This window comes from Coffea eugenioides, chromosome 1 (assembly GCF_003713205.1).
Source record: "Coffea eugenioides isolate CCC68of chromosome 1, Ceug_1.0, whole genome shotgun sequence".
NCBI classification, from domain to species: domain Eukaryota; kingdom Viridiplantae; phylum Streptophyta; class Magnoliopsida; order Gentianales; family Rubiaceae; genus Coffea; species Coffea eugenioides.
In genome coordinates, this window is record NC_040035.1 from 37,146,197 (window position 1) to 37,170,245 (window position 24,049).

At 36.1% G+C, this 24,049-nt stretch overlaps 1 protein-coding gene and 1 pseudogene across 1 annotated transcript; both read left to right on the forward strand.

The window, feature by feature from the left end:
• Positions 1-4,179: 4,179 nt before the first annotated feature.
• LOC113771733 lies at positions 4,180-5,796 on the forward strand. Its single transcript, XM_027316302.1, has 3 exons — positions 4,180-5,354; positions 5,533-5,575; positions 5,650-5,796. Exons 1-3 carry the CDS (start codon positions 4,180-4,182, stop codon positions 5,794-5,796), a joined length of 1,365 nt encoding a protein of 454 aa, XP_027172103.1.
• A 1,197-nt stretch (positions 5,797-6,993) lies between these two features.
• On the forward strand, positions 6,994-11,628 carry LOC113771743 (annotated as a pseudogene).
• The last annotated feature ends 12,421 nt before the right edge of the window (positions 11,629-24,049 follow it).

The window sequence follows — 24,049 nt, forward strand, 5'->3', positions numbered from 1 at the left end:
ACGAAAATGATTGCTTGAGTTTTGATTTCTACCAAGTAGGGTGAAGAGACTAATGGGTCCGATTGAATTGGGCATCAGTAGCTTACGAGTAGATTTATTCTCAAAAATTATTTTAACAATAAAAAGAACTATTAGATTTTAATGAAATTTCTATTGTACTCACAAAATTTAAACAAAAACAACAAATAATTTTAAGATAGAGTAGGAGAAGAAAATAAACATGCCTAATCAAACAACCATACAAAAATTAATAAATACCAAAAGCCAAAGAGTAATATTAAAAAGCAATGGGAACCTGGAAACAAAAACGGAACAAGTAGAAAGATCAAAAGTTCAATGGCTCGATTAATGGCAATAACAGCTACTCTAACACTTACGAAATTCATTCATTAATAGAGGAAAGGAGAAATTACCAAAAAAATCTGAGCAGTTTTAGACAATCTCTTAGATTTCAATGAGCTCCTAGGACATTTGAGAAATTTCGTGCAGCATCTAGCCTTCAATGAGCTTTTCTTAACGCGATTTTAAAACTAAAATGAGGCACCACACCGGAGCTTAGATCACTTGTGCCTTATGAAGCAAACACGTACACAATTGCTACCAAATTATCACTTTACCTCCAAAGACGTAGATCATCTACTTCTATGGAAAATCAAGATTTCATCTTCAAGTTCTATGGAAAATCAAGATTTCATCATCAAGTTCTATGGAAAATCTTGATGTGGATAAATCAAGTAAATACAACCACAGCAGGCCTCAAAATTTGCACGGACCCGACTTCCTCTGTTGTGATAATTTAGAAGCATAGTATGGCATAGGCCACAAAATTTGCATGGAACCAGTATCCTTGTGAACTGGTTCACCGTTGTTGCAATCATTTGGAAGCATAGTATGGTGTGCCAAATTCAAACAAAATTTCAAAACTTGCAACCTTTCTAAGATGGTAAGCATCTATGTCTATGGCATCATATATATAGTTGCAAAAAGAAAAGGGAATATGAGCAATGTTAGGAGTTTAGAAGACAATCTAAAAAGGAAATGAAATTTCACTAAATTCAATGGCACAGATGTAAGGCAAATTAATGCAATTAAAGGTTTTAACAAGCTAATGTAAGGCAAAATTCCAATGTTGTTTTTCACATGCAAAAAGGCATGCCTATAAACATAGAAAAAACTAGTTAAACCATAGATAAATTGCTTCACACACCTATTTTGAGTTTTCAACATTAAATTGTAACTATTTAAGAATTAAGCGTTCCATTTACCTAGGAGGTTCACTTTGTACAAGGCATAGAGATTCTTTTTTTTTCATTTTTTTTTTACATTTTTATGAAGGCATTAGATTTAAATATAGCAAAAAGATAAGTAGCGGATGGCAAAGAAATGTAAAGCATTATAAGCAATAAATTTACGAGAAAATGTAATATTGATTTATGCAATTTGTCAAAAAAATTATTTTATGTAAAGACAGACTATCCTCATGATTGATGCCTAATGAAATCTTATATGATGCATTGAAGTCTTATTTGAAACGCTATATAATCTTATTATTTTGAAATCCTCTTTTCACATGTTAATAAAAATTCTTATTTGAATTAATGCCTAATGTGCATTGATATAGTACATATAGTTTTTAAAATTGATGTACACACTCATATTTATTAAATTTCGCATTTCCTTATATATTTATAAAGGATTTTGGTTTGGAGTAGTTGTTCTGATGAAGCAAAGGGGAACATCAAAAGCCTGGTTTCAGGGCTGAAAAGGATACATTGAACAAAGCTACCTGTGAAGTTTTTACGTAGTGGAATGTGGAGTTATTTTGGTTGCAGACAACTGATTCCATACACTTAACGACGGTGGCTCATTTGAATAGGGTTGCCTCTGATCATTCCCCCTTGTTATTGTCTTGTTCTTTGGCCATGGGTGGGGCGCCTAAGAGTTTTCGTTTCTTGGACGTTTGGAGGTCACATGCGGATTTTCATAATGTAGTTCGTCAAGCGTGGGAGGTGGAGTGTGATAGGCGGCCCATTCGGGTTCTACTCGCGAAGTTAAAGGCGGTCAAGCAAGCTTTGCGTACATGGAATAAGGAGACTTTTGGCAACATTTTTGACCGTGTCAAGGAAGATGAGGCAACAGTGTTGGCACTGGAACGCTCTTTGGAGGAGTGTCCCTCGGGGGAGGGTGAATTCCAGCTCCTCCGGGCACAAGGGGCGCTCAAGATGTCCCTGTTACGGGAGGCCGCTTATTGGCGTCAGAAGGCACGGCTTCGGTGGCTTAGGGAAGGCGATGCCAATTCCAAATTCTTCCATGCGCAAGTAAAGCAGCGGAGGGCTCGATCTTTCATCCATCGGATGAAGGATACGAATGGGGTATGGACGGAAGAGCCCTCCAGGATTGAAGAGATGGCGACCACTTTCTTTGCGGACATTTTGTCGCAACCAGGACATGGGCCGATGGATCTTTCGATGCTAGAGGTTATACCTTCGGTTATCACTGTGCAAGATAACATGGAGCTCCAGCAGTTTCCGACGGAGGAGGAAGTCAAGGCTGTGGTTTTTCAACTAGATGGTGGTAGTAGTCCGGATCCGGATGGTTTCACAGGATCATTCTTCACTTCATGTTGGGATATTGTGAAGGGGGAGGTTTATCGGGCTGTTTGTGATTTTTTTGCAGGTGCGGAGCTGTCTTGGGGGTACACTGCTACGTGGTTGGCCCTGATCCCTAAGACTCCTGGGCCGTCATCCTTCTTAGACTTTCGCCCTATCAGCTTGTGTAACTTTGTTAATAAAATTATGTCTAAGCTGTTGGCTCGACGTTTGGAGCGTGTGTTGCCACGACTTATCTCGCAGCAGCAGAGTGGCTTTGTGAAGGGTCGCCAAATATCGGATAACATACTTTTGGCCTTAGAGATGTGTTCAGCCTTGGGGAAGAAGGTACGGGGATCCAATGTTGTCCTTAAATTGGACATGACCAAGGCATATGATCGGGTATCGTGGAATTTCTTGATCCAGGTCATGCGTAGGTTTGGGTTTGGGGAGCAATGGCTGGATATGGTTTGGAGGTTAATTTCTTCGTGCCACTTCTCAGTATTGGTTAACGGAAAGCCGTGTGGTTTTTTCCATTCGTCTCGGGGTCTACGGCAAGGGGACCCATTATCTCCGGCTTTATTTATTATAGCGGCTGAGGTGTTGTCTAGAAGCTTGAATGAGTTACCGGGGGAGTCGAGGTTTGCTCCGTTCTTCGTGACGCGGGAATGGCCTCCTCTCACGCATCTTGCTTATGCAGATGATGTAATAATCTTCTCCAACGGTGGTAAGCGGTCCCTTGAGTGTGTCATGCGGGTGCTGGAGGGCTATCAGGGGGTGTCTGGGCAGTTGGTGAATGTTGCGAAGAGCTGTTTTCTGGTAGATAGGAGGGTCTCGTTGGTCCGTAGGAGGTTAATTGCGCAGGTCACTGGGTTCCCTGCAAAGAGTTTGCTAGTAACCTATTTGGGTTGCCCATTGTTTGGGGTGGAGAAGAGTGAGGTCTTTATTCGCTGAGTTACTCTCCAAAGTATCTCACCGAATTTCGTCTTGGCAGGGCCGATGGTTATCAATGAGTGCGCGGTCATTGCTTATTAAGCATGTATTGTCGTCCATGCCGATTCATATGCTGGCAGTTTTGGAACCTCCAAGGGGGGTTATCTCTAACCTCGAGCGGATGCTTGCTAGATTCTTTTGGGGCGAATCGGAATTTGGTGCCAAACGTCATTGGGCGAAGTGGGAGAGGCTTTGCTTCCCGGAGGAGGAAGGGAGGGTTGGGTTTCGGTCCCTCCAGGCGGTCGTTGCGGCGTTCTCCTGTAAATTATGGTGGATGTTTCGGTGTGGTCAATCTCTTTGGGCGAAATTTATGAGAGCACGATATTTTGGGTCTCGACACCCGAATCAAGCTCTGTTTCCTGCTCAGCTGTCTGCTAGTTGCAAGCGTATGCTTGGGGTCCGGTCGTCGATGGAGCAATGGTTAAAGTGGGATCTGTCTAGGGGAGAGGTGGCTTTTTGGTGGGACAACTGGAGTGGTTTGGGCCCTTTGGTATGGCGGTATCCTGATTTGGCGTCAAATGCGATGGTCTCGGATTTTTTACGAGAGGGTCAATAGGACTACTTGGCTTTAGCGGGGTTCGTCTCGGAGATTATAGAAATGGTTCAGGGGTCCTTCTTTTGTTTTGGATCGGACCCGGATGCTTTGGTCTGGAGCTTGGATCCCTCAAGGGTTTTTTCGGTGAGGTCTGCTTATCAGCTTGTTCGCTCGGCTCGGGCTCGCTCCTGGGTGTGTTCCTATATTTGGCAGTCGTCCGTTCCACGGAAATTTTCCTTCTTCATGTGGCGTTTACTAAATGGCCATCTGCCAGTGGATGATGTGCTGCGGAAATTCCAGATTCATGGTCCTTCTAAGTGTCATTGTTGCTTGCCGGCCCAAGGTGAAACGTTGCAGCATGTGTTCTCTACTGGTCAATTGGCGGGTGTGACTTGGATGTTCTTTGAGCGCTCCTTAGGAGTGTCTGTACGAGGTGTGGCCGTTAGGTCTCGATGTTCTGATTGGTGGATGTCCCCTGTTAAAGGGAAGGCGCTCCGCTGGGTGTCCCGGATTCTTCCGGTCCTTATTCTATGGTTCTTATGGCGTGCCAGGAATGCATCCAGGTTTGAGGGGTGCAAGGTTTCTGGGGTTCAGGTTCGGGTTTCTATCTGTTCCGAATTGCAAAGCTTAGCTCAAATCCACTTTCCAGGGATCGCGCTTTTGCCTTGCCAGTGGGAGGGGTTCCTAGAGGTTTTGTCTTCGGCCAGAAGGGTGTTAGTAGCTAAGGCGGTGAGGTGGACTTTCCCTGTGGAGGGTTCTTTTAAGCTTAACACTGACGGTTGTTCTACGGTCGGTGGTAGTGGGGGCGGTGGGGTGATTAGGGATTCGAGGGGAAAACTCATTATTGCTTTTGCGGATTCTTTTGGCTCTCTGGATTCCTTGCAGGCTGAGGCTCGGGCTCTCTTGTTAGGGCTTCAGCTGGGGTACAGCTTAGGGATTTCGCAGATGTTTGTTGAATCTGATTGCTTGGTCTTAGTCAATTGTTTAAAGGGGGTTTGGGGGGTTCCTGCGGTGATTCGGCCAGTTGTTCGTGCTGTTCGTCTGGTTACTTCTGCTGGCCATCAGTTTGGTCATTGCTATCGAGAGGGGAACATGGTGGCGGACTCGCTCGCAACGTTTGGGGTGGAGTGTGGCTCTCGATCTATTTTCACGTCAGCGTCTCAGTTGCCCCTGCGCTCCAGGGGGCTTTTATCTCTGGACATGCAGAATTTTTGTAGTTTTCGTTTTTCTCTTAGGATGTAGGGATCTGGATGATTCCTTGGCGTTGTGTTCTGGTTTTGATGAATAAAACAGGTTTGTTTTTTTTTTAAAAAAAAAACTAGTGCTAAAGGTAGAGAAAAAAGCAAAATGCATGTAGAAAATATAAACCAAAACACTTCAGTAATGTAAACAAATGCTTATTCTGACTTCCAACAGATATCCTATCAATCTAATAGCTATTACTGAAGGGCAACTCAAAGTTTCCAAATTCTTGAACACTTGAAAAAACTAAACTGCTATGTCTATTACTAGATTACCATTTTACATGACCAGTTTGATTTGTCAACTGCAACTGCAGAAAGTGAGAAGCTTCCCACTGGCTCCACCTGCAGCTACATGTATGGCATTCTAGCCCCACAAGATAACAACCTAGTTGCTATTGGCACAGACGATTCAACTATACTCGTCTACAACATGTGAGAGTCTGAGTTATAGCACTAATTTTGCACATGTAAAGCTTTTAATTATTTTCCATACATTTAACAGCTTGTAAATAAACTTACTCTCATTTGAAAAGGATTAGTTGCTTAGCCTTTTCTAACACGTTAAAAGTATTGGTCTCTACTACAGTAGATGCTCAAGTTTGTTCTAAATCAAATATGTCAAATAGGAATTTGTGGTCTTGAGCAGCTAATGTTATCTAATTATCTATGGGCAAATCATTCCATGTATACACAATTTGATTTCTTCACTTAGTACTACTATCTAAAAATTGTTAAAAGAGTAATTCAACAAAACAAATATGTTCTCGTCCTAGACTTCTTGTAAGATTTATTAGGAATTTTCTTGTTTAATAGGAACTAAATGTAGGTTTTGTTGAGTATTTGGTCTAAGATTGATAATTGAACCAGTAATGAAGAGGTATAAAATGTCATATGTAAGGATAAAAAAACTGACTACATCATAGTTTGCTTTGTCATACATAGGAAAGAGTCAAATTTCATCAGCACCAATTTGTAGTAATAACTATTGTTAGCAAAACACTAAACCAAGCCATTTCCATTGGTTAAGATAGGTTTCATGCATGATTTATTGTTTAGTTAATAGCATATGGTTGCAAGATTGGCTTACCCTTTCCTTCATTTCCTCCTTTTGCACCAACCATTTTCCTTTTATTTATTTATTTCTTGCATCTTGATTATGCATGTTGTTTGTGCAAATTATATGAGTTTAAAAATTTCCAAAAAACTGTTCCTGCTATGACCCCTCATGTATAAAATTCCTGAATCGTATGATTCCTCTTTGTTGAAAATCAATGTCTGGAATACAATTAGGCAGGAGAAAAAGAAAAGCATTTCAATTAAGATATTAATTTGGTGGTGGTTGTTGTTGCAAACATCAGAGACTGATATCCAATTTCACAAGGATCAAATGCACTTTCTTGCCACCACGAGACTCAACTTGCAATGTATGAATCAAAAAAGCCTGGAACCCATCAGCAGTGCAGTTTTTTTACCACTTCATCCTCCACAAACACTTGGAGAGGAGATATATTGTATTTGACTTCTTTAGACGATCATTTCTCAAATACTTGTAGTGGACCATTAGAGACTTCTGTTTAAGGATTTCAAATGGAAACATTTTAATTCATGTCGCAACTAGGTGGTATTTGCTACCATGAGAAATGGAGTTGTTATGGTACTCAACGCTTTAGATCTGAGTCCAAGATTAGAGATTGATCCCTCTGCTTTATCTTCCACCGAACAATGGGTACGTAGAACTAGCTATAAGGTAAGATATGGACATACTAAAACATTCACCTTGACTACATTGTATTTCTCACATCACTTATGTCTGTAAGAGGTTGCTTTTCAATCTACTACACTTTTATACTCTAGACACGCACAAAACTAATTCGTCATACATCTACTTTCTGGCAAGTTTCGATAAAATCTTGGAAAGTTCTGTTTGTAAACGCTTTTAGTTTCCTATTCATGATATTTTCTTTAATCTTAAGAATGCCCATTACTTTTGTACATTCTTAATTATTTGAATTATCTTGAGATTACTAATTTGCTTTTCTAGACTTTTTAGTTATGGTCATTTATATCTTTCTGAATTATAGTCATATATAAGTTTGCTAAGATTTCAATTTGAGGTCATATGTAAATTTAACATGAATTAGTCAACTTTAGGAAATGCTAATAATTGATAGCTTCAATATCATAAGTATATAGTCAAATATTAAGTAATTTTATCTAATTAAAATAAATCAAATTCTATGAAAAAGAGATGGGTAGTTGGGAGCTTTTTAAGAGCTGGAGTCTGGAAAGTTGTTTTCAATATATATATATATATATATATATATTTATTCATTTATTTTCCACAACCATGAGGATTAAACCCTTGGATAACTACCTCTTCATGTACAAATATTAATCCTGTGGTAAATTTTTGGGATAAGTGTAGGAGATTCCACTTATTTCGATTATTTCCCTTACATTTGGTAAACATATAGTTGTCCGATTGAGGCTATTTAGTGTTTGAGATTTGTTTCCAGTGGGATAGTGTACTAGCTCCTCAATTTGTAATGATATACGGTTGCAAAATGGTAAGCCATGCCTTTATTAGATTGTTTAAGTATCCAATTATGCCACTAAAATTTCTCTTTTCAATGGTAAGTTCTACATTAGTCTATGCCAACAAATTATATACTTCAAATTATGTGTCTTTCTAAAACATCAAGACATGTTTAGAATGGTTGCATCCTAAAGATATCAGGTTTACTCGTTAACAAGTACAAAAATGTTGAAGTAACTCTCTACATACCTTAAGTTTCAAAAAATAAGTAGTAGGATTTGCACGTGCATTATTTGTGCATTATGAAATCACAATTAGCTCTTTACAAGCATAAACTAAATGAATGGATTCTTGTTCTTTCCAGTTGTCACATGTTTGAATACTTGTCCAACTAATGTTGAACTTATTAAGTACACTCATGCTTTTCAAATTTAATGTCAATTCAAAAATATCAAAAGAATTTTGAAAAAAAATAGAATATGGTCATCAAAAGTATGGAAATTTATTAATAAAGTTTAAATTTAGATAAATTCATATTCAAAGGAATTGGTAACTATTCAATAATTATAAAAAATGGTGGGATGTGTGTCAACTTATTATAAAATCCCAAATAAACCGGTAATACAAAAGGTAAAATATAGAAAACCTCCTCGTGGTTTCGCCAAAAATCAATCGGACACCTTATGATTTTGAAATGTCCATATAATCCTCTTAAACTTTAAACAATATGGAATTTCACTTGTAACCTATATGTGACCTACAAGTGATGTATTATTATTATTATTATTATTATTTAATTTTTTTCTTTTTATATTTGGTGCTTAAATTCCTTTGCCTAAACTATCTTGGATGCTTTTACAAATTTTAAAATTTTTGAGATACTTATAAAATTTTTAGAAAGTATTCATCCCCCATCTTCTTTTTTCCTCCCCCCTCCTCCACCAGCTGCCACCATTACCCATCACCACCGTCTTCTCATATCTCTCTCTCTCTCCACTTCCCTTTCCCTCCTCCTCTTTCCCTTTCCCTCCCTCGTCCTCTCTCCTCTTCTCTCCACTATAAGAAAATTGGCCTTTTGTGACAACATTCTCTGTGACAACAGAGAAACTTGTCACAATTGAAAACTTTAGTGACGAGTTTTAATGTCGTCATAGTTGATTGTGGGTTCACCCGTCAACAGTGACAACATGGGATAAGTCGTCACAATATGGATGGTGCGCAACTAGCCAGTGTGGCGGGAGATCACTATTGTGACGACTGGAAAATAGATTGTCATTGAAATTGGTCCTACAGTGATAACTTAAAATATCGTCACAATATAGTTGTCAGTTCTAAATTAGTGACAACAACTAGTCGTCACTGTCCAAAGTGTTTATTCCCAACTTACTTTCACTAATTCTACTATGTCACCCTAATTTTTTCATTATGGCATATATGTTATAAATAAATTTTATTAATTCTACTATGACACCCTAATTTTTACATTTTAACCCCACATACCACTTTAATTTTTTCAATATGGCCCATATGTTGTAAATAAATTTTATTAATTCTACTATATGACACCCTAACTATTACATTTTAGCCCCATATGCCACCCTAATTTTTTCTATATGGCCCATATGCTGTAAATAAATTTAATTAATTATGTTATGACAACCGAACTTTTATATTTTAGCCCCTTATGTGGTAAACTAATCTCATTAACTCTACCATGACACCTTATCTTTTGTAATTTAGCCTCGTACGTGATAAACCAATTTTATTAATTCTATTATGGCACCCTATGCTTTACACTTTATTTTGTGTTTATCATTGGCAAAATAAGGAAGGTATTGTAAAAAAAATGTATACCTATTTTTAATTATTCCAAATTTAGCTAATACCTTGTTATAAAGTTAAAAAGTATCATGAATTCATTATTTAGTTCTCTTGACAACATATGGAAAATTACTGATTAACATAGTGTGAAATTAATGGCAAAGAATAATAAAATTTAATATGAAATTAAGTAAAAATCTTGACAATTGCATGACTGGCGTTTGTTATGTATTACAATTTACAATAATCAAATTTTTTATGGTGTATGAATCAGTACTTGTATCAAATAGATTTAGTGTTTCATGCATGTATTAGTAAACCATTTTGGTTATTTGATCAACTAAACAGATTGTTTGGTCTTGTCAAACCACAATTCGTGCATAATTGAAAAAATTATTAAATTGATACCAAAAATATTTACATTAAAAGGTCTTTTTGTGAATCATAAATATATTTTTAATAAGCCTTTTAGTTTTTGAACATTATTTTTTGTAGAGATCCTAAAAAACCTATGTTAGAAAAAAAAGAAAAAAATCAAAAAATACTAAATTTTCATATTCCAAAGTTTTAATATAACTTGTGAAATGAAAAAGCTCAACATAATAAACAATGTTAATTACACAAAGATTGGGAAAAGAAAAAGAGATAGAAGGCGTTACTTTTATTAAAAAAGGTTCAACAATTTAGAGACAAGGCGTATTTTTTAGTGTGCAATAGTAGAAGCGGGAAGCTGAAAATTGAAAGAGTAGAGGCGGGGTTCTAAAAGAAGCAGAAACGACGTCATTTAAAGTTGATTTGGAAGAAAAACACTCAACACTTAGCCAAATTTCAGACAAAACTCATTTCCCTCTTTCTTTGCCTGCGGACACCATCTTCCCAACTCCCTTGTCCCTCTCCAAAAGCCGCTTCCTCTAAAGCCCTTTTCCACACTGCTTCCTTCTCCTCCTCCTTACTATCATCATCATCATCATCGCCCAATTCCAACTCCTGCAGTTTCGTTTATTAACCCCCAAAATCACCACTCCATTATTTTCTCAAACGCCCACATTCCCCACCACCCCTCAACAACCCCATTTGGCTTTTCCCATTCCCTCAATTCTTCACTGTTTCTCCTCAACTCATTCTTCTCCACCTCAACCTTCTTCCGCATTTTCTCTGACCAAAAAGCTAAATCTTTCCACTGGAATTACGCTCTTGATGGAATTCACCCTAGAGAAAATGGGGTCATCGGGGATAAAGGGCCAATCTTTGCTGCAGTTTTGTTGGGATGGCTTGGGTCGAATCCGAAGCATCTGAGGAGGTATGGTTCCATTCTTGAGAATTTGCAAAGTAGGCCAGATTTATTGGAGAAAATCAAGGGAATTATTGTTGCTTCAGGAGGTGACGCTAATATAGATCCCAAGGTCTGGGCTGCTGGATTTACTGCAGCCCTGCTAAAGAAATACAATTCATCATCTTATCCATCAGTTGTAGTTGTAGGAAGAAATCAATTGGAAAGTGGAGTTGATACCTCAAAGTTGCGAGAAAAGGAGCCCCTGTCCGTTAAAACCTTACTTTTGTCAGCATTTGAGAAGCTCTTCTCTTATCTCCTAAACTTGAACGACGTCAAACAGCAGTTGACAAAGATAATCTCCGTCCTTTCAAAAAACCGGCCTTCTTTCCCATATCTTTATCTGTATAGTACAGCTAATAAGGTCATTCCATTCTCATCAGTTGAGTCATTTGTTGAAGAATAGAAGAGAAGTGGGAAAAATGTGTGGGCATTCAACTTTGGTGCATCACCTCATGTTGACCATTATCGGACTTTTCCTAGTGTATATACATCAGAGCTTGAGAGGTTTTTGAACGAGTGTCTGGTCATAGTGAAGAAGTTATAAAAGTTTTGCAATTTTAGATGATTTAGGTTGAAATGCTGCACAAGTTATTGTTTGCCCTGTGCAGTTGAATTCAGTTTCAAGCAGTGGAGATTCCTAACAAGAGGTAATTTTGGCCTAATGTTACTCAAAACTGCAAACTCTTGTTTCTGAATATTTCCATTGAAATATGGTATTTCATTTTTGTCCAATGGTAGCTGTTGGTACTCTTGGTTCTGTAATTTAGCAATGAGGCACGTATCATTCTCAATAAACTTTCCCATCATCTTTGTGAAAAAAAAAAAGAGCTACCCAAGCTGATAGGGCAGCTTTAGTAGAGTAGTAGATAGCAAATATCCCTAAATTGAGCCAGTACCATGAATTTTGGGGAAAAGCCAGAATTTGAAGACTGAATCAGAAGGAAAACAAGACCTAAGGTTGTCATGGCATAATTTGAGGTAAATGATCTCAATATTTTCCATTTATTTTCGAACATTTCTGTCTAATGGTTGTTTGTTAATGTGTCTTCTGCCCATTATGTGTAGGCTTATCACAGTCTGTGCTTGGATTTGAGTTTAGTGTTGGGTGTTGTAAATATCTGTTGATTGTGTAATGAAGGGATTTTCTGAAGAGTTTTTATTCTATAATTTTAGATTTGATATTGGTTGGTTCCTGTTTAAAAGGAAAATGAAGAACCCGTTTCTTGACTCGATATTTCTATTCCTATAATGAGTTGGACAACAGTAGGTTGAGGCCAATTTTTCTGTTGAACATTTGAACCGACTGATTTAATTCAAGGACTTCTTCCCCATTGCCCCCACTATAATGGTGGGTAGTGATAAGAGAAAGAGTTTTTCATAAGAGGACATATGCAATAGACGTTTCTGATGATCATTACAGTTTATGTCTTCGGAAATAGGCAAAGGATGCAGTATATTTATCCAAAAAACAGAATGAATTTGTTTGATCAGGCACATGTGTACTATGAAATTTCAAACGATTGTGTAGCCTTTCTTGCTAACTATGATAGGAAAGTAGATGCCAACGTCACATTCAAGGGGAATTCATATTTCCTTCCTGCTTGGTCTGTGAGCATTCTTGCAGACTGCAAAAATGTTGTTTTCAACACAGCAAAGGTAACTTGTAGAACACTTGCATTAAGTTAGTTATATGCAGGATAGACACAGCGAAGGGCCAAGTTTTAAATCACAGCCCCGCTTAAGTTTAGAAATTTTTGCAACTCTTTCAAGATTTACTTATTTTGAATAGAGATTGTCCTAGTGCTGTATCTTCTTCTCATCCACTCTGCCAAAGAGAGAAAATCTGTTTAGCTATGATGACGGCCTGCTTGTGAATGAATGGAGCTTCTTTTTCAGTTTTAGAATTTCTTGTCAACAACTACTGCTGACTATTCTGCCAAGCAAACAGAATTCTCTAGTTGGTTTTGATGTGCTTTATATAGGATTGCACTTAACCTGTAAAGAGTCCATCTATGGTTCTACTAATTTAGATAAAAGCATTTAATGCCAAAGATAAAGTAAAAACATGGTACTGACAGAAGCTTTATGGTACTGAATCATTAATGAGGTTATTGTTCTTTAACAAGTCAACCACAAGAATATAGTTAAACTACTGGGTTATTGCTTAGAGACAGAAGTTCCTCTATTGGTCTATGAATTTATCCCTAATGGGACCCTCTCCAGCCTCATTCATAATTAGATAGATGATTCATTCTCCTTCACTTGGAACTTCAGACTAAGAATAGCAAGTGAAGTAGCAGGAACATTGGCATATTTACACTTGGCAGCCGCAATTCCCATCTATCATAGAGACATCGAGTCCAACAATATACATTTGGATGGGAAGCACATAGCCAAAGTGTCAGATTTTGGAACTTCAAGGTCCATTGAAGCTGATAAAAGTCATGCAACTACACTTGTTAGAGGTACTTTTGGCTACTTGGTGATAGCACTAGGTTGGCTCCAGCTGCCTTTCCACTATTATGGGATACAATTTAACTTCGAAACCAAAAAATGTAATGGAGTTTTTGTTTTGACATCTGTTATATTAGTCTTGTTACCCTCATTCTCTCTCCTCTTTCTTTTTCTTTTTCTTTTTCTTATAATTTATATTGTAAAAGCAAAATGGATTAACGGCCCACTCATAAGCTTAGTTGAGCACAGTATATACGACAATGTCTCATCAAGAAGAAAAAATCTTATGAAAATGAAATACATTTTGGAAATGGACAAGATTCTTAAATTTGTTAGTCATAGCACATTTTTTATTTTTCCTTTTTAAGAGCCATGAATGCTATTACTGCTCTACTCAATCTATAAGTATAATTAATACTTTCATGTTCATACTTCATATGCCATTCAAGAATTGAATAGGATTCTCAAACTAAATAATAGACTTGTATATTTCCTTGTTTTCTGCTTCTTTTTTTCTTGTCATGTCTTCATAACAGCACTTAACTGGAATTGCAGAGAGGCTAGCTAAAGCCTAAAAGGTCAGCAATGGGAGAAATTTTTATCCAGATAAGAGTTTTGCTCAAACTCAATATTCTATTAAGGACAATATGGAACTCTATTGATCTAAACAACTACCACAGTTCACTAATTCGAAGAGTTTCTGTCATTATGAAACTGAAGTATACATAAAGGTGGAGAAAATGAAGACGATGGCACAAATATCTTTGTGATAGAACTTATCATGACATAAACTTGACCTGTATAAACCTCAAGTAAAAATTTTCTCTTTACCCATTTTTTCCTCACTCAGTCCTACCACTCCTAGTTAAAAATCTATCAGTACCATGTTTTTCAGTCCATTTTCCTCACTAAATCTTAGAAGCTTTATGCATGTAGTTTATTCTTTTTCTCAACTTTCTGTGCAACTGATTTTGTTCCTGATGGTAACATATCTAATCCCATTAAATGGGTTGTTACACTTGGTGCATTATGTTTGGTGTTCTATTTTCTGTATATTTGTTCACTAATCACCTTTTTCATTGGAGCCTCAATTGAAAAATGGCTCTCAGCTTTTTCATTGCCTTTTTTGCAGCTGCTTTACAATGGACTCAAGAGACAATTAGGCCTGTTATTACCTCTGTTCTTCTAATTTTTCATTACTTGTCAGGTAACTTCTTTAAACTATGTTTTAATAGATTGTTTTTGACTTATTAGTCTCTCTTTCAAAGGATGCAACTGCAACAACACTAACAGATTTGCAGTTGCTGCCACTTAACAGTTCCATTCCTTGTTCCTTCAAAATGAAATTCATGGATGATTGTCTAAGCTAGCAAAAGTGTATGTTTAATATATAATCTGGAAAAAACACAGAGAAGTAGAGATTTTCCTGTTTTACCCCTTGCCTACTTATGCACATTAGGAATTGCACTTATATCTTTATAGATTCACCTCAAGAAATCTATTGTTTCATAACTAGCTTATCTATGCTTATTTCTAGTTGTAATGTGTAGATAAAAATTTGTGACTTATGTTCTGGATTTGTAACTCTAGGACATGGACAAAAATTGGATGAAACTTGATAATAGAAAGGATGAGTCTTATAAACTTGGGGTGGCTGCTTTCTTAAAATTCACATATTCTTTTATTTTGGCTGAAACTCTTTTTTTGACTAATTTTTTGACTTATTAAGTTCACAATAGTTGGATATGCTGAAACTCTAAAAAAAATGTTTATTTTCAATGCAGTCTAGCTTCATATTGATCGTGAGAAGACTGTTGGATATGCTGCTAGAGATGATTGAAATATGACATTGGTGCTATAGTCTATGTTTTAGTTTAGAAATCTAGTACTCTTATCTTTTGGGAAGGATATGTATTGGCCATTACTACTTGAATTGACTATGTGGGATTTAGGACCCAACATTTGTGGTTCACTTTTATTTTGATTAATTTATAGATGTGTTATGGCCAAATATATGAATTTGCAGCATATATTCTACGTTGATTTTGCCTTTTATCAAATTAAATGTTATGGTTGATTTTGCCTTTTGTCAAATTGAATGTTCTACTATAATTGTTGAAAATGCCATGGTAATACTATATTTGTAATGGCCAATTTCAACTCTTTAAGACAAACTCAGTGATAACCTTCAAAGTTGTCACTATCATGCAAATTTAATTTTTTACTATAATTGTCGGAAATGCCGTGACAATGCTATATTTGTAATGAACAATTACAGATCTTCCAAACAAAGTTGTAAGTTCACTAAGTGACGACTATTCTTGTCACTGAATACTAGGAATGATAGTGACAAGTTCAAGTCGTCACTGTAGAGTTCAAATTTGTGACGACTTTTGCTACCTTTTATGACAAAAAAATATGTGAAATAGTGACAAGAAAATTCGTCACAGAATGACAACCGTTAGTGACGACTTAGTTCTCGTCATTAAATAATAAGATTCAGTGATGACTTTAAAAGAGTTGTCACACGTACCTATTTGTGACATAGAATTAGTGACAACCATGTGACAATGGAAAAAGTCATCACTATATTCATATAATGACGACTTTTTGATTTTTAGTGATGACTTTTTATTGTCACAAAAGGCCAAATTTCTTGTAGTGCTCCTTTGTTCCCATGCCTCCCTCTCATTTCCCTTCCTTCTAGTGACCTTATCTAATCACACGGAGAAGATCTGGTTACGAACAGAGATTTAGTTGCAGCCAAATCTTCTCTCTAGTGACCAAATCCGATCATCAAGAAAGAAAAGGATAGAGAGAGAGAGAAAGGAAAGGGGGAGAGAAGAAGGGAGAGGAAAAAGGAAATGGAAGGAGGGAAATTAGGCAAGGAGAGAGAGTGGTGGCGGATGGTGGTGGTAGGTAGGTAAAAGATAGAGATAGTGGTGGTAGTATAGCAGTGGCTATTGTGTGGTAATGCAGGAAGACAGAAAGTGAAGAAAAATATATATAAAAAAAGGAAAGGAAAACAAAAAAAAAATGAAGGGAAGAAAGAAAAGAAAAAAATCAATAAAAACTGGGCTACCAGTACCATAGCAGGTCAAACAATGCTATTCCAATTTAATTTAACCACAAGAAGGTTATGTGGGTATTTCAAAATCATAAAGCAGCTCGTTGATTTTTTACGAAACCACAAAGGGTTTTCTGTATTTCATCTTGATCTTAACACAAAAGTAATTAATTCCTCCGTCCCATTGAAAGTGTCATATTTAGGGGTGGTAATGGGGCAGGGGATCCTTCCCCCATCCCCCGCCCTATTGCCTATTAATGACCCCCGTCCCCCACCCCCGACTTCCCCCGCCCCGCCCCACTTCCCTCGCGGGGGCACCCGTGGTGTTAAAAAAAATTATTATATAATTTATTATAATTAAATTTGAGCAAATAATCAAGTACTAAAATATTAACACATCACCAAATTATTATTCATTGTAACTTCACAATTGAAACTCATAAAAATAATTAAACAAAAATTATTTGAATACAATCTAATATGATAAAAAAATATAACTAAAATAATCAAGTTTTTACTTTTGATACCAATACAATTACTAAATTATTATTGTGTTTTTTTAGAAAAAAGTGTTATTGTATTAAGTGTAGTTAGGAATTTAATATAAGTGTATTAATAAATTTAATATAAATAATTAATAATTTTTATTAATAAACACGTATAATTAGTAGTATAATTGATAATATCATTATATGTATAATTATGTACATACATATATTTCAAACGGGTGGCGGAGCGGGGGTTGGGGCGGAGGAATATACCCCCGTCCCCTGCCTCGTTTCTAAACGGGGGGGAAAAAATTCCCCCCGCCCCCGCCCCGCCCCACCTCATTGTACTTTTTGCATTTCACTAGTTTATTTCTTCTTCTTTTCTCAATATATTATACTAATTTCACTGCAATTTGTATATTCCACATCCAAAATTGGGGAGATAAAAGTACGGTTGTTTGAAAATACAGTTTCATAGCTCTTATAAGTTGATGCTTGACAACATTTTTAATTTTGTGGCAAATCAGAACATGGACTCGTCTGAGCTAGAAAAGAATAGGCTGCTCAATAAATAGGATTGGGCTCTTGAGGGTGAGGCTTTGCCACCTCCCCCATTGGTTCCTTGAACTGTTACCGTTATCAAGGCTAAGCCAAAGCCAGTCAAGAAAAGGTTGCACGTTCCAATGGGAAGATTTGGCCTAGGAACCCAACAACAAAAGATTCAACTTTTAAATAAGTGAGCTATACTACCACCATCTAGCAATGGACCCAAAACTTTTATGATCATAGATTGAAATTCAGTCCATCCTCTAAGGGTTGTTGCGTTCAATAAAGTTTAGATATTTTTTAGATCTCAAAATAATTAGCTGAGATTTGGCTACAACATCAATAAAATGGCTTATATGGCTGAATGTGTAATTGTTCTACTTTCATGAAATGCCTTTGCCTTTGCTACATTTTTTTGGAAGTATTTGGTGATTTATTTATTTATTTTTCTTTATAAAACAATAGCAAAACTTGGAGCTCCATATGAGGTAGTGCCAAGAGAGAAAAAGAGAGGGTTGATGGGATTTAGTATGGATTTATTATAAGGGAGGAAGAGGGAAGGGAGAATTGCAAGGTGTTTGAAAGTGAGGGTGTTTCTTTGGTTTTTTATATTTTTAAATTTGAGTTGGCTGTAATTCTCACCTATTTTATTTTTTTTTATAACCGTAAATACTTCTTTCCTTGCCTTTATTCTATTATAGTTTTGTTCGTCAATTCAAAGATCAGCTGGAAGATATTCATTCGCTTCATTTTGTGGTGAAAATGTAGGTTTAATCCCATGATCTTAATTTTTTTCATTTTTATTACATTTTCCTTTTCTTGCTCTCTCAATTTTATTTATCATTTTCTGTTTATCACTAATCCATTTGGGTAAAAGTTATTTTTTTTTCTTTTTAATATATCTAATATCCACTTTACTGTAACAACGTATATAAAAAATTTTTACTATAAAAATTTTTTGAAATATTTGATATATTGTATGGATGAGATGTTTTTTGAGTTATTTTTAATTGTGTATTACTGTAAGATTGTATTAGAAAAACTTTTTTTTTTTTTTGGTAAAAAGATTTTATTTCAATTGATATTGATATATAATTTGTGCTCGAGTGTAATTAAAAATGTTTCTACTTTGCTTTGCAGTACAATTCGTTTTCCTTTTTTTTTTTCCTTTCTAATTACTTTAAATTGACTTTCGTGTTGTAATATTGTTGCTAATCTGATTTTATGAAATACAACTGCCTACTTGTTTAACAATTAGTGCTGCAAGTTTCGAAAGTTCACCTCTTCAAGGAAACAAGCATCCGAATCCCACAAGAAGAAGGAGAATATCTCTCGAACTGTTTCCTATTGCCGCAAGAAAAACGCTTTTGAGAAGGTTATCATCCTGGAAAGTTGATTCTGTATAGGATTAGGAGAAGCGATCTTCTCTAGGGTCTGCAACATGATATATAGAAACAGCCCATAAACGTTACTTCGTGCTTCTTATTACCATTAGTCCTCCTCCTGTTTTTCCCATTCGTTTATCAGATTCCCATCCTTCCTGACTATCAATTGTTGATCCCTACCACCGTCCAGCGAATTCAAAACATGGAAAAGGAGATGAAAAAGACAATTAAGCTGTTCGGAAAGGTTATCGACGTCGTTGTTATGGTCGAGGATGGCCTGGCTGATGACGATCATCTAGTGAATCAAGAACAAGGAACAGAAACTGCTTCAAGCAGCCGTGCATCAATGCCTCCTCGACGCGAGCGAGAACTTCCTCATGGAGCACGTTGGATACTCGAGAAAAGATTGGAAGCGTCCGATGTTGCTTCAACTCAAAGCAGATTTCTCTTTCCAATTCGCGAGGAAATCATGCAAGTATTGACTGAACCAGAAGTGATGCTGCTGAATCAGAATGAGGCTCTTAAGGTCACGGTGGTGGATTGCTCACAACGCTGTTTCGACATGAATTTGAAGAGCTGGCCGAGCGTGAACAGGTTGGCTCTCAACAGCGGGTGGAATAAGCTTGTTGATGACAATCATCTTAAGAAAGGTGATGTGGTAGAATTCTGGGGCTATAGGCAAGATGGTCTCTTGCGTTTTGCTATGAACATCTGCAAGCGAAGGAACATCTCCGTTGCCCAGCGCTGATTTATCAAGAACATTAGAACACTGAATTAACTTTAAGACTGAGGGCTTTATTTTTTGCACACGCTCCAGATTTATGCTTGACTGTAACTATTTTTTTTTCTTTACTCACTATTGTTGTATAATTCGTTTATCCTCTTTTGTGTGTTAAATTGGATTTCGTGTTACAATTAAAATAGTGCTTGTTTGTAATTTTCTTTTCTCTTGCGACTAAATCTGACTATATGAAGTTATAGGAATTGGCTCGGTTTTTTTTTTTGGGGCAAATTTCATAACTATATATCTTACTCATAAAAGTAATTTCACAATAAATAATAAAAAATCATATTGTACAAGATACTTGAGTTTTGGTTTTCCTATTTGTACTCACTTAAATTTCTTATCAAGTAAGCAGAACCCTACTTGAACTCAATCAACACTAAATTAAAGTCGAATCTTTGACCGAGTTACTCACAAGCTGAGTCGAATTGTTTGGTTATTATACACCCTTATGATTAGGTTTCATAAAAATTTCCTAATCACGCTAACGAGTCTCATATATCTTTTATTTTTTTGATTCAAATACAATTAAAAAGAAAAAGTTTTCAAAATAGGAAGAAAGTCCATCTTTTTTGTGTTCCATTATCCAAAAATGTGCAAAAAATGTAAGTTCCATTATGCAAACAAATTCTATCTGCCTTGAAGATTTTGTCTGTTCTGTGACAACAAGAAACTTCAAGTCATAGAAATTTTCCCCTTGAATATCCAGAAAGGCTAAACGTTCTACAATATCATCTTCAATCAAAGTTATGTGAATGTACCCTTTGTTTGGCCCCAATCGAACATTTGATACAAAGATGGGATCACAAATTCATGTATCAACCATAATATATCCTTCCATGACCAATTATCATCTTCTACTTCAGATAATTTGAAAGTCACTAATCCCTCCGAATTCTATGATTAGCTAGTGTCATACTTAGTAGTCTAATTGAATCCTATGACCAGCTCTAGGCAAAAGCTCCTGAAACAAAGCATTACTCTCCCCTCCTGACTCAAACATTGCTTTCACATTTTTGACAAAATTGGATATTTTAGCTTTGAATTATTCACAGCAAAACTGTTTTGATAACCTTTAGAGATGAGTCATCTACTCGAAGACACAGATAGGACCTTTGAATCATCAAGTTGTTGTCCATCACACATTAGGCTCTGCTCATTCACAGGGAAGCCAACGATGCTCTCCACGATTGCTTTAACATCGCGAACAGTGTACAACGACTTGACTTCCCTCTTCAACAACTCTTCATTTTACATTTTCACAGAGATTGGCAATACATCTCTTGGCCAAAGCACCATATGAAGAGTTGATTCACCCTGGATATCGAGAGAGGCTAAGGTTTCATGATCATCCTCAAGGGGCTTACCGGAATAAATTAGACTGAACTTATCACAAGGGATCCTGACAGGTGTCGAGCCTGTGCAATAATAATTACCTACTCAAAAAAAATACAAATTTTATATATAGGCGAGTATCGAATCCACAGGGACTAAGGATAATTTATTTCTTTTAGAATTCAGAGATGGGGGTTTTTACAAAAATATAAAAATAACTAATTAACTAAATAAAAGCAACTCACAAAAATAAATAGGAATTAATCAACAATAGATACGATTCTAGGCAAAGGTGTAACTTTTTATATATGGTCCATTCAATTGATCATCGATGTAAAGATAATTCAATTATTAGTTAATAGATTGGTTATAGTTGCTATACACGCGATAAACAACCAACTTTTCCTTACTTTATTGATAGTCAAGATACAATCGTTAACTATTTGCCTAACCAAGAAATAACCCTAGGTGCGACCGTAGGATTTAATTCCTCGATTGCATTAAGAATTAGAAAAGTCCAACTTTAATCAATAAACACGCTATGGGGATTTGTTTAAATTAGATTATACGTTTTCCTAACATGGGACCAATCACGCTAGTCGTCATTAGTATTAACCAATCAAACAATTACAGATTTAATCGGTTAATTTGGCGGTGGATTATTAAGTTAATTCGAATATCGGACCCTTGACATTCAAATAACAAAACAATCATAAGAAGTTAAACCAGAAAACATACGAATACCAATGAATAAAATAAATAAATAAAAATAATTCAATCTCACAGATGTTTGGAACCGAATCTTCAAGTTGACTTTCGACTAGAAAACGAGAAGTTAGTTCTTCGTTGTTGGGAAAATTGCCAACGTGAAGACACGCGGCCAACCGAAACAAAGATAAAACCTAATCTAAGTGACTAGTCTGCTAATATATATAGCTGACTGACCCTTTTCCTCCCTAAGAAGTACTAATCAAACGGGACTCGGCGGACTTCCCTTATTCTTTTGCTTCCTATTTGATATCTACTACTCATAACAAAGGCCTATTGTCTAATTAGAAAAAAGGAAATAAAAAAATAGTAACTCATGTTTTCTAATTCAACTCTACAACTAACAAAGATAATTAAAGTCTTTCAAATTCCACCAAAGATGTCCATATTTGACTCGAATTAGGAAATCCCATGCGTAGTAAATTCCCGAATCATCTGGACTTGACAGTAATTCTTGAAAAATCACCTCTTTTGTCACTTTTTACTCCACCTCCCTACAATTAACACAATTAATCAAATATAGGTAGAATCTATTAATTAAAATAATATTTGGTTAAAATCAAGGGAAAAATAATTATAAATTTAACAACAAATTACATCCTATCAGATCCCGTCTTTGGCCTCAATTAAACATTTGATATTAAACATTGTGGATGGTATCAGAAGCCTCTGCATCAATCTGGAGGACTTTCTGATCAGATGCTCTCTTGATAAACAGTCTCGTTGACAGCAAATTTTGAACAAAAAAATGGAGATTAGTATTCTGCTGAATCCCAACTGAGCCCAGATTTTGATCATCCTCCCATGACCAACAGAAAAGAATTCCAGAAGACATTCACATATTCTTTTCTTTTCTTTCAACATTGCTTTCACTTTTCTAACTGTATCTGATTTCTTCACTTTCAAAGCAACCGGTTTCATAACAGGCAAGCATATATTTATCTGCAAAACAGTAACAACAGCCAAAAAAAGAGTACTCAGAAAATCTACTTAATTCAAATTTGATAGTGACACCCTGGATTGCTTGCTTTGCCACTAAGAATTTTGACGCTCCAATTCTTTTAGCACTTGTATTTAATCGAAAGAAAAAAAAAATCTGAAGTCCATGAATTCAAGTAAAATTCAGGAGGATAAAGGGAACAATGTGTAATAATAAAAATGATGTCACCCCTCGAACCCATTTGATCATCTATTTGGTCTGTAGATCCTGTACATGACTTTCAATCTTCCCTTTTTTCTTGTCAAATTGGTGATTTTCCGATGGACTTCCCAAATATTTTTTTACAAAGACTTCATCCTTTTTATATTGCTTCTGAATAACAATAACAAAAAATTGCTCACCATTGCTTGGTATGCTAATTTAAATATTGAGTGCAAAGTGTAGCTAAACCCAAAGGGGGAGAAAAAAATGTCCAATGTATGAAAAGAAAAGGCAAACCAATAATCTCAAAAAAAAAAGAAGTTTTACACTACTACAACTTGAGCCGGTATAGAGGTATTGTCTTAGAATTTGCACATTGAATTGAATTATGTTAGACAAAAAAGCTAAAGTAATTATTCAGCTACATTGCACTGGAGGAAAAGAAACACAACATATTACATTAGAGACATCGTCATCTGTAATTTTATTTGTTTTCTTGTCCAACAACTAGGGACTTGTTCAGTCACATAGCATGGTAATACTTCTCGAATGAGCAAAAACTTGATCATATCATGAAAAGTTAGCATCAACTGTTGCCCTGATTAAATCAGAAATCATCTCTGAGTTTAATACAGTTAGCATCTTTTGTCAGGCTTTCCTCATATGCAACAAGTTTAAAGGAGGAATAAATTTGTTTTAGCTATAAGAAGCCCATTTCCAAAACAAATACCAACAGTTTCACAAGAAAATTAGAAGAAATGAAAAGCTATGATCAACACCCCAATTTTTTTAACTACCAGCCTTTGGGCTGATGGCTACCACTAAGCCATTTAAGGCTCCTTTGCCTCCCATCAATTACCACATTAAGTGGTTTCTTAAAAAAAATCATACGGGTGCGTAGTACATCTGTCTAGTCTGATGGTAGTTCAGTCCCTTCCGGCCCCTCTAGACCCAGTTGGATGACTTGTGTCTCCCTCTTAGATTAGGATAGTGTAGGATACTATAGACAAAGTGACGATTGATAAAAAAAA

Coding starts and splice junctions, on each gene's coding strand:
- LOC113771733 (XM_027316302.1), top strand. CDS start 4,180: ATGGTTCAGGGGTCCTTCTTTTGTTTTGGATCGGACCCGGATGCTTTG. Junction 5,355..5,532: donor TTTCGTTTTTCTCTTAGGAT/GTAGGGATCTGG, acceptor GACTTCCAACAG/ATATCCTATCAATCTAATAG. Junction 5,576..5,649: donor TTACTGAAGGGCAACTCAAA/GTTTCCAAATTC, acceptor TTACATGACCAG/TTTGATTTGTCAACTGCAAC.